Genomic DNA, 14,517 nt, shown 5'->3' on the forward strand with positions numbered 1-14,517 from the left:
TGAAAGTAATTTGCACTGGAAGGGTCATATTGATGACATTGTTGGGAAAGCATACAGATCATTACATGTCATAATGAGGCTACTTAAAGGATGCAACAAAGAATTAAAAGAAAAAAGTTACTTGAGTATGGTTCGTCCATTATTGGAATATGCAAACAGTGTTTGGGATCCTCACCAAGAATACCTAATAAAAGAAATAGATAGTGTGCAGAGGAAAGCAGCAAGATTTGTAACAGGGGATTTCAGGAGAAAGAGTAGTGTATCAGAAATGTTAAAGGAACTTGGGTGGGAAACTTTAAGTAAGAGAAGGGAGAAAACTAGACTTACAGGATTATATAGAGCCTATACAGGAGAAGCAGCATGGGGAGATATCCGTGAGAGGCTTCAGTTGGAAAATAATTATATCGGCAGGACTGACCACAAATATAAAATTAGAAGGAATTTTAGCAGAAGTGATTGGGGTAAATTTTCATTCATTGGGAAGGGTGTGAAGGAGTGGAACAGTTTACCAGGGGTAGTGTTTGATCCTTTTCCAAAATCTGTACAGATATTCAAGAAGAGAATAAACAGCAACAGAGAAAATAAATGAAGTGTTAGAGGGCATTCGACCGGTGCAGGTACTTGTAAATTAAAAAAAAAATGTGTGTGAATAAATTAATTCCATCCCCTGGTCTAAGGAGTTTGGACAGCCAAAGTAGGGGACTGCCTGTAGGGGTGAAGTACAGTGGGGACTTCGAGGGCCCTGGGACCGCTACGGTAGCTGTGAAGGCCCTTCAGGAACTCTGAAAAGTGGTGGCAAAAGGGGCTCTGGTTAAGACGCAGCAGGTCGTTATGCTACTTAGGATCCAGAACGGGTAAAAAAAAAAAAAAGTAAATAAATAAATGCAATGTAAATATTAATGTTATACCAGTTGTATAGTATCATTTGAAGTAATTCCACATACTGTATATCAGTTGACTATATTTGTAAGTAGGACAGGATATATTATAAGTAGAATTTTGTAAACAATATAAATTTATTAAGGATGAGCTGTGTGTTTAATAGAAAACATTGTTAGCGTAAATTGTATAATATTGTATTATAGGAAAAATTTTCTTCTCTTGTTAATTTAATATTTAGTGCTTGACAATAATGTATTTTAGTGTACCATTTGCCACCGAGGTAGACACCTCATTTGCAAATAAAGAGATTTTGATTTGATTTGAGAAGGCTTCCAGTCACTATGTATTACATTCGGAAGTACAACTCGTAACATACGCTACTTATCAGCTGTTGGGCTGGCAGTTGGCATGCTTTTTACAGCATGGCATTTTCTCTTTTTAGGTCCTTTATATCTGGACCACATTCTACATTAGACATATCTTCATTAATGTCGTGCAATAGACTCAGCAGCTGATGGTTTACGAGACATGTTTACTGTACTGTGACAAACTGACGAATGATAACACTACCGGACACGCAGCGGAAATAATGTTCGTACAATCCGTAATATATCAGAGTTCCATTGTTGTGTTTTTTAACATTACTGTTGTTGATCAAGGATAATTACAAGTAGATGATTATATCTCAACGAGAGATGTTATAATACATTTTATTATGATGATTAATACAGCGGTCAAAATGACCGCTCAAGCAGTAGTAGGTGTACCTGTTACTAACACCCCATCCATTGATGCAAAATTAATTATATTATCTATTTTCCTGACCACTAATCAGGAAAAGTCACTGCAGAACAATATCCTACAATAAAAACTGTAGTCAAAATTGAGTTTGGAAAACGTGTAGCGGTCATTTTGACCGCTCAACGGTTCTTGTGTTAAAAAATAATGAAGGTTCAGGTACAGAATTAAGGCAGCATATTTTGTCTAGAAGAATCCTAGAACATTTTTCACTTAGTTAAGCCCATTTGATTCAGAACATTATTTCTCCTGCATTGGATTCTTTTGCTCTTGTTGTTTGACTTGTATGAAAATTAAGAGAATGTATTTGAGGATTTAACATTTATGTTAACTTTTCTTAAAAAATTGCTATTGGTTTGTGAATTCTTTATTACTCCATTTTCTTTTTTTCATAGGCTTACCCTCAGCGATACATTGAGTGCTTCATTGCTGAGCAGAATTTGGTTGGAGTGGCTGTTGGTGCTGCCTGCCGTGATCGTACTGTACCTTTTGTGTCTACCTTTGCTACATTCTTCACCCGTGCCTTTGACCAGGTATGCAATTTTCTTTTATAATGAATTGAAAGCTGCAATGTCATTAGTTGCTGGTTTACGAACTTAACTGTATCTAGTTGTAAATTTATTTTCAGAATATATTTAGGGATTTATATTCTGCTGCTGGAAAGCTGTAGTAATTAGTTACGGTGATTGCTTTCCTTTATTTGCCTCCTGCATAGTAATGTGTACTTATCGACAGGATAATAAGCGTTTGGGCTTTTGCCACGTCAGAAAACAAGGTGGAGTTCTTTATGTTTCACTGAGAAGTTCGCTTCGCATCTTCAGAAGAAAATCTAGTCTGTTAACAAGTAAGACTTCTCCAATAACGGATGTTTGGATGTAAGAATACTTTACCATTGGTCTATAGTAAGCGGTACTCTTGCTAATGACTAGATTGCTCACTGACTCAGATTTAACTATCTTGTGATTGAAGAGAGTACGAATTTGGGAAACATCGAAACAAAATTAGAATAGGGAAGAGAACTACCAACATAAATTGTGGGGGTGTATAAAATTCCCTGTACTTGTGGTAAGGTATATATTTGCAAGATATGCCTGTCCATTGGTACTTGTATCAAGGAACACAAACGAAATATCCGTCAAACCAGACAAGTTGGAATAGCTGATCACATACCGTATCTACAGCTCATGTAATCTTCCAAGACATTCGAGCTATTATCCTCACTAAACACTGCAGGTCTAGGATTATAAAGTAAGCTGTGGAAATGTCAATGTCAACAGGGACACTGGCTTATTGCCTAAGAAATACGTGCTTGCCAGCCATTAAAGATTTAAATAGGTAGTGCTCTTCCCTGTCCCTTCACTATTCTTATTTTGTTTCAGCGTTTTCCAAATTTGTACTCGCCTCGTCATGAGATAGTTCACTCTGTGCCAGTGAGCGAACAAGAGTACCACTTAACATAGACCACCAGTAAAGCATTCTTTAATTCAAATCTTCATTATTGCTTGTAAATAGAAAAGATTTTCTTTGTAAGATGCAAAGTTCTCCGTGATAAGTAAAGAATTTCACCTTGTTTTCTGGCAGGGCAAAAGTCCAAAAGCTTATGTCAAGAGTTAATGGTCATGAAAGTATGAGTTTAAATATGGTTACTGATGTTTATTCTACTAGAATTTTAAGATCCCATTGAGAAAAGAACAAAGTAGTGTTTAATTGTTCAGAACATGTGCTTCTTCAGTGTCTTACATCTGGCCAAATTATCTTTCTACTCCTGTCTGGTTTCCTCCTTTTTCTTCTACAAATTCCTTTCAGAAATCTGTGCCTTGGTCTAGTTCTAGGTTTCTTTCTCTCTATTTTTATACTAAATACCTTCCCTGGTATTCCTCCTTTAATAATTTATTCTTCTGTTTGTACTTCTTGATGTACATTGTACATTTTTCTCTTCTAAGTCTAAGGCCCATATTCACAAACGCAAGTAAAAGCTAAGAAAACCAAGATAAGTTAAATTTGTGTTCATCATCATCATCATCATCATTTCTTGGATAATGGGTATTATCCTCTGCTTGAAATTTTACCAGAGAAGGTTGACCGCTAAAATTAGAAATTAAGTTAGTAGCCATTCAAGATGACAGATCATAGACGGCTGGAATATTTAACTGAAAGAGAAAATCACAGCTACGAGGAATATGACCTAGCTTGTGCAATAAAATGCCCTAAATGGATAGAAAAGGACTCGATGACACTGATTTTGAAACATATTTTAGGTTATCTATGGTTGAACATTACCTAGGATTCCCAACACATAGGTAAGCCTAAGATGAATTCTCAATTATCTTGTTTGATACACAAATGGATTTTTTTTTTTAAGTAACTGAAGAATGGTGTTATTTTTTTTAGTAAAATGTACAGTGTGTAGGCTATAATTTTTCTTATTCCCTATGACAATGCATTCTGCCATCAAATTAAATTACCGTTTCTTCCCTTGGAATGTCATATTAGGCTGCTTTCTTTGTTTCTGGTCAATAGCGGACATAATTTATCATAAATTATTTACAAACACCAAATTTAATTAAAACACTTCTTTACATTTTGATAATGGCGGCAGCACGTAGTAGTTTTTCTGTGCATTAGTATGAGAATTTTATGGTTCAAATTCAGATTGTAACAAAAACTTGGTTTTGGTAAACCAAGATAAGAAATTTTTGGTGGATACAGAAATGCGCATTATCAGAGATGACATTATCAGTGTTTTGGAAATATAAGATTGTGGTAAAAGTAACCGATGTTGGTGAATGTGGGCCGTAGTTGATTACACTCCCTTTTGTACTTAAGGTTATGGGATCAAATTGTGGTGCAGTTTGTTGTAGAACCATACCTCAGTCTGATATTCCTATGTCAGTAGATTTATTGGATTGTTAAGAAATCTTAACACATTCCAGTCTACTGTAAGAATGAGCATAACTTGCAGCAGTAGAAATGGTCTGTTCATGCTGCAAGCATAGAGCTTGGTAACCTTTGTCAAGACATTCAAAATTGGGAACAAACTCTGCGTGCCAGTAGTGTTGCACAAGATTACATGAAGCTTAAGTTAGGGTTCATGTTGCCATTTGTCAGTGTCGCTGCCCAGACCAATGATGGGCGATATTTTGCTAGCGTCATCTCGGAAGATTTTGATATTGCTCTCCATAAATGACAGTGTAGTTTTGATAGGTTTGAAAGGAAGACTGTTCTTAAAAATCCTTACAGCATAATAAATACCGTGTTTACTCGTGTTTTAGACCCCCTTGCGTATTAGACCCCTCTGGCTTTTTGGCACAAAGAAAATGAAAAAAATAAATCCTGCATAAAAGATCCCCCAACATAATTCGTCAAAGGAGAAAAAATTATTCCGCTTCAAAGCGGGTACAAGCCTTACTGCAGCTCCGATGACATCATGCAAATTTGTGAAGTTTTGTCCATACGACCCGTGCAATGAGAATACGTCAAAGTCATGGGGTACATCTGCGCTTCGTAGTTAAGAAATGTCGCCTCCGTAGCATATGCTTACTGCAGCTCTGAAGTCTTACAAATAGGTGAATAGTTTCGTGTCTGACCTACGCAATTAAAGCCCCCATAAGTCATGCTATATGTCTGTTTATTGTAGTTGAGAATGTCTGTCAGCGTAATGGTTAGCACAGTTAGCAGCCATTCTCGGGGGCCGGAGTTCGATTCCTGGTACCGTCTTGCCAGATATTTAAGAATGGCAGGAAAGTTGATATGCGGTAAAAATGGTACATGCAGCTCACCTCCATTAGGGGCTGCACCACCTCGGGATGAGGAAACTAGTTAACTTTAGTTGAGAAATATTCACAGTTGGTGCTATTAATATAGCAGACAAGATCATTAACAAAGTGATTTTTTAATATCTCGTAACTCGGGCCAAGTTAGCCTATGTAATCTTTGGAGAGAAGTAGGTTTAAAACGCGATAAAAACAATCCAATCATAACGATTGTTTTACTTGCCAATGTACCTAAATAATAATAATAATATAAATAATAATAATAATAGTATTGATTTTATGTCCCCACTAACTAATTCTACAATTTTCGGAGACTCCAAACAAAATATACTATGCGTTCATAAAAAATATGGACTCAACGAACGTGCAAAATTAAACCTTATGATAATAAAACTCATTACCGCGACACCTGTAGATATCCATAAATGCGACAAGCTTTTCTGTTTATTTTTATTCTTTCAGTCGTGGAACTTCGACACTATCCGGGCACTTAGAGTAGCATACTTAACCTAAACAATGAAGTGTCTCTTATCTCAATTACAGCTGTTTAGGTAAATCCTGAGTTGATAAATGTAGAGAGCAAGCATGAAATATACTTAAAAATAAAGATCTGGTTGTCAATAGCCACAGTTATCCTAAGAATGCTTCCAGTCACTATGTATTAGATTCAGAAGTACAATTCATAAGACGCTAGTTATCAGCTGTTGGGTTGACAGTTTGAATGCTTTTTACAGCATGGCTTTGTTCAGAAGGGGTGGCTTCTGCTACACATACACCAAATGAGAATGAGAGACAATCTCCAGAAACCATTTGCGAATAGATTCTCACTGTTTGGACTCTATAGTCGGGGAAAAAAACTATTTTTTGAGTTGCAAAAAAAACAGGATCTTGAGTATTTGTGATTGCCGTGAAGATGTCATTTTGAATGATGACATGCCGGTAGCAGGGAAGTTGGCGGCACAAGACGGTGATAGTTCAAATGAAAGCAATGTGGTAGACCTACTGCTTAACTGAGAGACACAAATGACTGCCATTACGTTCTTTTGTATTAATATTGCATAATAAAACGCCCTTCTCCGTTTGCTCTACGGGGTCGAGTATGAAGCGAGACGAATCTTCGTAGCGAGTTATGAACGCATGTCCTGCCTGACATCAACCTCATCAGAGGAGTTAATGAGATAAAACAAATGATGTGATATAAGAGTAACTAAAACTGACTATATTTACTCTATATGTAAGCCTAAGTCATGTGTTCACCATTTAAGTTATCCTTTTTAAATTTAGAAATAACTTGCTGCCTTCCAACAAAAGTAGCCAGTAAAACTCAGAATACATTCTTAAGTTTGTTAAAGAATAGTGTCGAATGCTGACATGAACAATTTATAGCCTAGAAGTCGCGTGTTCATTGCACAGAATTTGAGGTTATCGCATGTTGGACCCCCTTACGTTTTTGGGCTGTAAGTATGGGAGAAAAAAAAAAGGGTCTAATACATGAGAAAATATGGTTATTAAGTTTTTGTAACTGGTATGTGAATTGGCATGAAATGCACAATAATTATTTTGTTGGCAGGATATAACAGTTGTTGCCTGGTGGGTTATGTTGTGTGAGTTGTATAAAGTCTAGTGTGATAAACTCTGTAAAGAAGTATGAAGGTTTGGTCTACTTGTGCAGAATACCTGGGAGACCAGGGCTCTCAAAGAGCTGTAGCATGTTGAGGTAATTTATGCAGAATACTGTTCAACAGTTCCATCTTCAGCGAAGGTGCAATACTTGCATCAGGCAGCATGCACCATGGGCAGTCTATTGCATTGGAGTGCATTAGGAAACATAGATAAATATTGGGGTATAGGATATGGCCTATAGCTAAGCTAGTGGGAGGGATTTCCATAAAACAATGGTTTGCAATACACTGATTTGTTAGCCAAGGCACAGGCACTACATTAATTCACATTATTGGTATGTGCATTCCAGTTCTCAATCAACTTCCTTTTATTGTGTAAAAGTATTTATACAAAATATTGTATAGGTGATTGAGCAGCAAAATTGTTCATAATGCAAAGTGTACATTTTATTTTGAAGATGTTATTTCTTAGGCTAAGTTGTGCTTAGAATCGGGTGATAAGCTCTTTAGTCTTCGCAGTCACATTGAGGGACTTCTTCGCATAGGAAGTTTAAAAAACAAATCCATTATTTTTCAAAGTTTATGGCATGTAGAGGAAACCTATATGGAATTTGTCCATTACAAGTTTGATTCTGGCATGCAGCTCATTTTGAGTTTGCATGGCACACACATTTTAAGATTTTAAACTAAGTTTTCTGAGATGAGTGATTCTATTTTCTAGATACGAATGGCTGCAATTTCCCAAAGCAATGTGAATTTTGTTGGCTCACATTGTGGAGTGAGTATTGGTGAAGATGGTCCAAGTCAGATGGGTCTCGAGGACATTGCGCTGTTCAGAACTATTCCAGGTAAGCATTTTCACCAGAGTATAATATTATAAATGATGTGTGTTATGGCCCTGGGAATGGTGGTGTCGCCTCTGGACATTCAAAAACATAATGGAAAACATAATTTTGAACATTTATGACTGCATAATGTTGCATTACAACAATTTTAAAGTGATAAATTGATTCGGAGGAAACCAAAGGGGATGGTCGTCAGCCCACCAATAGATTGCTGCTCAGCCTAATGGTCTGCAGATTACAGGGTAACAACGTGGTCAGTGTGATTATTCCAAAGAGGATTGAATACTAAATGAGGGATAGTCTCAGTGCGCGATAATTTGGACCCTGACTTCAGGTAACGCAGACAAAATTTTAAATAAAGTTAATTTTTATTAATGTGACAGTCTCATGCTGGGAGGGTAAAATGTTGCAGAAGTAGGTAGTGCAAAGGCCCCCCCCCCCCCCCCCGAGGATCTTGCAACGCTGTGCTGCTGCCCCTCCAATTCCACTCTTGTGCTAAACAGTTGAAGCATACATACCAACCTGTATTAAGAAAGGAGGATTTATTCACGGTAGTCTGTTAAGACTGTTAACAAGTTGAAAGGACACTAAACAAACCTTCCACTTTTGTGGAGGTATACTATACGTTACGCTTCACCAAGTTTCTCCGCTAGATATCCTGTAAGTTTGTAAATGACACTTGATTCAAACCCTGGATCAGGATAGTTAAATTTCAGTTTTTGCTCCAGACCAAGTTTATGACCTACTGTAAAAGAAGTTTGTTTCAAAGCCTACTTACCTGTTAAAATAAGCAGACTCTATAAAGCGGTGCATAAAACCTATGTCGTACTGCATTTAAGATACTAGTTAGAATAGGCTTGGTTATATTCCGTATCCAAATTAGGGTAATAAAATTAACCATCACGAAACAGTCTAGAGTAGACAGCTTTTTTTAAACTTCACAGAGAAACCAAATTACATTAAAAATGAAAATAGTGTATGATAGCTCATTACTTGTGAAGCGTTTCCAGTTACTTTCATGTCCTGAACTCTCATGGTGACCGAGGAAGGAAAAAATAAAAAATAAATAAAAGATCTCGGAGCTGGCTGACTTCAACCAGGCAAATGGGATTAAACGGGCCCATAGACGTGCAATATTATTGCGCAATATCGGGGTTTGTGCAATAAAATTGATAGTGTGTATTTTATATTGAAGGGTTGTGCAATATATTGTACGAAATCAAGAAAGTTCGCAATATATTGCGCAAATCGCAAAATACTGTGCTGTGTGTTGGCAATATTGTGCAATATCCCGTCCTCCCGCCAGTTCGTATCAACAAGCGTTGGAGAAGGTATCGTGATGGCAGGCAAAAAGGAGAAGAGTTTATTTTGGACTTTATCGAAGTGTACCATGGCCTTCCGGCTCTGTGGGACGTTAAGAGCAAAGCAAGGAGTTCATCATACAATTCACCATTCATGCGCAGAAAGTTTCGAAAATCATTTGGTTCCCATTTTCTCAGTCCATTGAGTAAGTTTTCATGAGTGTACTTTTCTCTGTCTAGAAACCACTGTTGGCCTAACGCAACAGCACACCTAGCCACTGATTAACTTACGAAAAAACTAACAACGAAAATAAGATTCGGGAAACAAACGCTTAAATTATTACATAAACCAGCAACAACTAACTTCTTTTCCGTTTCTGCTTCTTTTTGGCACTTATGCCCACGGCGATCAAAACGCAGCAAAGATCAGTGTCGCTCAATATAATCACCAAATAAAATATCGGCATGGACTGACTATATATTGCAACGCATATTGTACGTCTATGACCGCTTTGCACAATATATTGCACAACTATCAATATTATCTCCACACGATTCTATTTATTGCACAAACTCGATTTTTGTGCAATAATATTATACGTCTATAGGGAGCTAACAATATATTGTACAATCCATTTTGCGCAATAATATTGCACGTCTATGAGTCCCTTAAGTCTACCACTATACTAAAGTACACAAAAATGTTTTGCTCACATGCCAGTCAGTCTCTACCACCTTCTCATTTGTTTTTTCATTAGGTACAGTGTATGGGGTAGGGGGTTATACAAATTTCAACATTCATATGTTACATAGGCTACAGCTAAGGATGAGTTGAAATGCTCACTAAGAACCCATGCATAGTTTACAAAGCAATTTTAATCTATGAGAACGATGACGACAACAAGAGGAGCACTAAAATAAAATGCCTAAGAGTAAGATACAGTGCATCCTTGACCTAGTCAGGGCGGGGTTCATTGGTGGAAGGTTGACAGACTGACTAGCAACAACTCTCATTCTATGTTAGAGTGGAGAGAAGTGAGGAGTTCATTAAGGTAAGTTCCATATTTCTTGTTTTTAAGGTTTTAAACAGAAATAAACATAAATGTTTTGAATGTAATTTGATAGAATATGATTGATTCTCTTTCAGGAATGAATCGTGTCATTCTATTTGAATTAAGTTATTCCTTTTTCAGGTATAATACTATTACGATATATTTTAAATGTTTATACATTTCTAAATACATTTGATTTGATAGAATCTGATGATCTTCTTTCAGGAACGAAATACAGTATTACCCTGCATTTACGTTCCCAGCTTTTATGTTTTCCTGTCTTTTACAATATTTTTTTGTTGGTCCCCTGAGATTTCCTATGCTCACAATGTATTAAAATCCTCAAATTTACATATGCAACATTTTATGCTTCCCGCCATTTATGTCACGACAGGCCGTTCAAGAGGAAGAAATTTGAGGTAAAATGTCGCAACTAACCTAAAACGCTTTGAGTAACCATGGCATGACGACCAAATCAACCATGGTCTATAATAACTCTTAGAACTCTCAGTATTGAACTTCCGCTTAAGCAACGCAGCACATTCTTTGATATCAGGTGTTTTCCACACGCCCTAAACCTTATTTTCAAATCCGACTAGTTGAATTAACGAAAGCGCAACACAGTGAGACAGCTGGGAATTGGCTTATATTGATATCAATATTTCAATCAGTCACTACTAATCTGCATTTATGGCAGTTTCCCTCTGGGTTGTTTTCCTAGCCTTTTCTTAAATGATTGCAAAGAAATTGGAAATTTATTGAACATCTCCCTTGGTAAGTTATTCCAATCCCTAACTCCCCTACCTATAAACAAATATTTGCCCCAATTTGCCCTCTTGAATTCCAGCTTGCTTGTGTAATGAACGTCATGAAAGAAATGGAAAAGCTTAAGAAAAGATCAAGAGCTCCTAACTGGGATAGTACGGAAAACGTATGCAATTGTAATTGGATTGGTGAGTTGAAAAGGGTACACATTCCAAAATCCTTCCTTTCCAGGAGAAAGGAACACTGTTTTGTAGCTAAAAGAAAGGTTTGATCAAGAAAGTTTCTATTAGGCATTTATACATCATATCTGCATATTCAACTACAAAGTATGGAAATCATATTACATACGGTTTTCAAGTTATACCTTTTTTATGTCAAGGAATATGTCCCTTTTTATACTTAAATTTGAGAAAGATCTTTGTAGAGGCAGATAATGTATAATAAAGTCCCAATTTTAAGTCTATTAAGCAGTAACACATTACACAAATACGCCCAACCATCATTTCTTTTATAGTTTTTCATTGTCATTCCGTTTCTTTAAAGTGTTTTACTTTACGAATATGTCTAGCCTCCATAACCTCTAAATGGTGTATGTCTTCTATGTTTAAAATACCGTGAAGATCAACAACATTATCGTCCATTCTTTCAATGTGTCCTCAATGTTAAATGGATAAGTCGAATATTTCACCACAATTATATTACTGCAGACAGTAAATACGATGAAAATAAACTGCTCACTCGTTTCTTTTTTCGCTACTCGTTGCTATAAAACGCTATGCAAGGATCCTGATCTGTATAAGCAATTCAATGAATAACTATAACAGATGTATACACAGGAGGCTTATACACGGTTTATTAGTAACGAATTTCACATAAATGGTGTATAAACCTTGTATAAAGTTGTACACAGTTTATTAGTAAGACGGTTTGTCTTGCCCAAGTTCATTATTTCACGGTTATATTCTTATACTTGCGTTTGTTCTTGAAGTTGTTAAAGTTATTGTCGCTGATTTGTCACATTTACTGTATTTTGTTATTTGCTACGATTTTTGTTCTTGTTATGTGAGTCGAGTGAATAATAATAATAATAATAATAATAATAATAATAATAATCGTAAAGTTATTCTGAAAAAAATACCTCGCATGATTTGCTGCAATTTTCCTTTCCTGTTGTGTGTATTTGTTGATCCTTCTTTGTTATTGCTTTATTGTTTTCCTGCTAAAAATGGAAAAAAAGAAGGAAAGAAAAACTCTCTCTATGGTTGAGAAATTTTGAATATTAGAAAAGGCTTGCCGGCAGACTTGAGGGAAATAAAATACCTCTCGCAGACCAAACGCACAACCCCCTGTGGGTGGGGGGATGCAGATGAAGAATACATCCACGGTATCCCCTGCCTGTCGTAAGAGGCGACTAAGCGATGATTGTCTTAGAACTGTGAAACTACTTGTGGCTAGTACTACCATGCGGGGAACACCATGGGTCGCTTTTACTTGCGCGTAGTACCACTATATTAGGTACCAAATGGTTTGTGATCAGTAGCACACAGGAGCACCGTGTGGTCGACTTTTGCAGTACCTGTGATTAGTACCACCATATGAGCAAGACCATGGGTTGATGGCTACCATGGTTCTCCCTTGCCTATGATTAGTACCCGCTATACGAGGAGCACCACGGGATAGTGCAGGTCCCTGTGGTGAGTACTCTTATGTGATGAACACCATAGGTTTGCGTTGCCTGTAACTGGCGCCGCAATGTGAGAAACACCACAGGTCTGTATTATGTCGAATTTCATAACCTGTGAGTAGTACCATAATGTGTGGAATACCGCAAGTCTCTACTACATTTGATTAGGACCGCAACGTGACAAATACAATGGTTCTACTTGGACCCCCTTTAGAGTGCAAGCATCATCAATTCAGTATTATGCTATAGCAGCAGTCCCGTGGTCAGTAAAACTATTGTTTTACGTCAGTTTCTGTGAATGTAAGGCATTGCTGGTCGCATCTACTGATTGTTTTAAGTTCATATCCATCCATTCATTCTTCATCTCATGTTTGAATTCTGGTCAGTGGAGGATTTTGGACTCATCTCATTTCGTACCATTAGGGGCCAATGACCTCGATGTTAGGCCCTTTAAACAACAAGCATCATAATAATAATCATCACCACAATTCGTACCACGGAACAAGTGTTTCATTGGCACGCGAATTGCAGCTTCTTGTATTCATGCTGAATACAATTGTGAAAAGCTGAGGAAGCATTACATCAAGTGCTTCAGAATGCTGACCAAACTCCAAGAAAAGGGAGTATGAGTCATACTGCAAATACGAGAAAATGGAAAAAATTGTAAAAAGTTTGTTTGAAACTTCCAAGAGCTGCAGGCATTCAATTGATGGTGTGCTCTTACGGGGAAAGGCGGTTAAAGTGGCAAACCTTCTTGGCATTGAAAATTTCAGCGCGTCAAATGGCTGGATCGACCGATTTAGGAAAACGTATAACCTAACCTATAAAACTGTTTGTGGGGAATCTAATGCTAGCCATTAGTAAAATGTCGGAAGATACGCAAAATGAGGTTAGAACCGATGTTAAAAGGAAACTGAGCAACATCCTCTCGAATTTAACCAACCCCGCGAATGACCTCAATAATAGAGAAAAAATAGCTGAACAAAAACGCATATACGCCCTCAAAAAGAAAATTAAAGACAACAAACTCATCGTAACCAAAACTGACAAAGGCAGTGCAACAGTAATCCTGGATAAAAAAGAATATATTGAAAAATAAAACTTTTTCACAGACAGCTCATTTTCCATAATAAGAAAAGACCCCACCCAAAAAATTCAAAGACTACTTAAACAAACTCTTAAAAACACTTCATTTTTATTTGCTGAACAGGAAAAATCCAAACTCTCACATATGAACCCAAGTCTCCCCACTGCTAAAGCTCTCCCCATGATACACAAAGCCAAAGTTCCCATTCGCCCAGTTATCAACTATAGACCTAGTCCCTTATACAAAATATCACAATTCATCCAATGTTTCTTAAGAAATAATCAATTTTTATCCAAAAAGTCTATTAAAAACATATCAGGGTTTGTAGAAAAACTAAACAAGTTCAGTATGCAACCTGATTACTCGATCCACTCTTTCGATATTGTAAATATTTACCCAAGCATACAAGTATCAAAATTAATTGCGATAATTAAAAACAATTTAAACAAAAACAGCCACTTAAGCAAACTAGAGATACAAGATTTTATCACAGTATTAAAACTGTAGTCTATCTTCATAGTAAGCGTCTTTTTGGATGACCGGAGGTGTGGCCTGGCATCGAGTGCGAGGAACTATGGGAGCGTTCACACTGGTAGTGGGGGAAGAACTTGATCCTTTCCTCCAGCTGACAGTCGAGTTCAGGCAGCGGACGTAGTAGCTCAGGAAGCTGATTGAAGTAGTGTGGAAAGCTTGTCATGTGTTACTCTC

General features: G+C 37.0%; 1 protein-coding gene across 2 annotated transcripts in view; it reads left to right on the forward strand.

Annotated features, from left to right (window-relative positions):
• The window catches only part of LOC136863949 (transketolase), a 268,751-nt gene that overhangs the window by 214,085 nt on the left and 40,149 nt on the right, over positions 1-14,517 (forward strand). For both annotated transcript variants that reach the window (XM_067140399.2, XM_067140400.2), the window contains exons 7-8: positions 2,076-2,213; positions 7,797-7,923. In XM_067140399.2, the coding sequence (XP_066996500.2) occupies positions 2,076-2,213; positions 7,797-7,923 (265 nt within the window). The remainder of the gene's footprint in view (positions 1-2,075; positions 2,214-7,796; positions 7,924-14,517) is intronic.

The sequence above is a fragment of the Anabrus simplex genome, chromosome 2, assembly GCF_040414725.1.
Source record: "Anabrus simplex isolate iqAnaSimp1 chromosome 2, ASM4041472v1, whole genome shotgun sequence".
Classification (NCBI taxonomy): domain Eukaryota; kingdom Metazoa; phylum Arthropoda; class Insecta; order Orthoptera; family Tettigoniidae; genus Anabrus; species Anabrus simplex.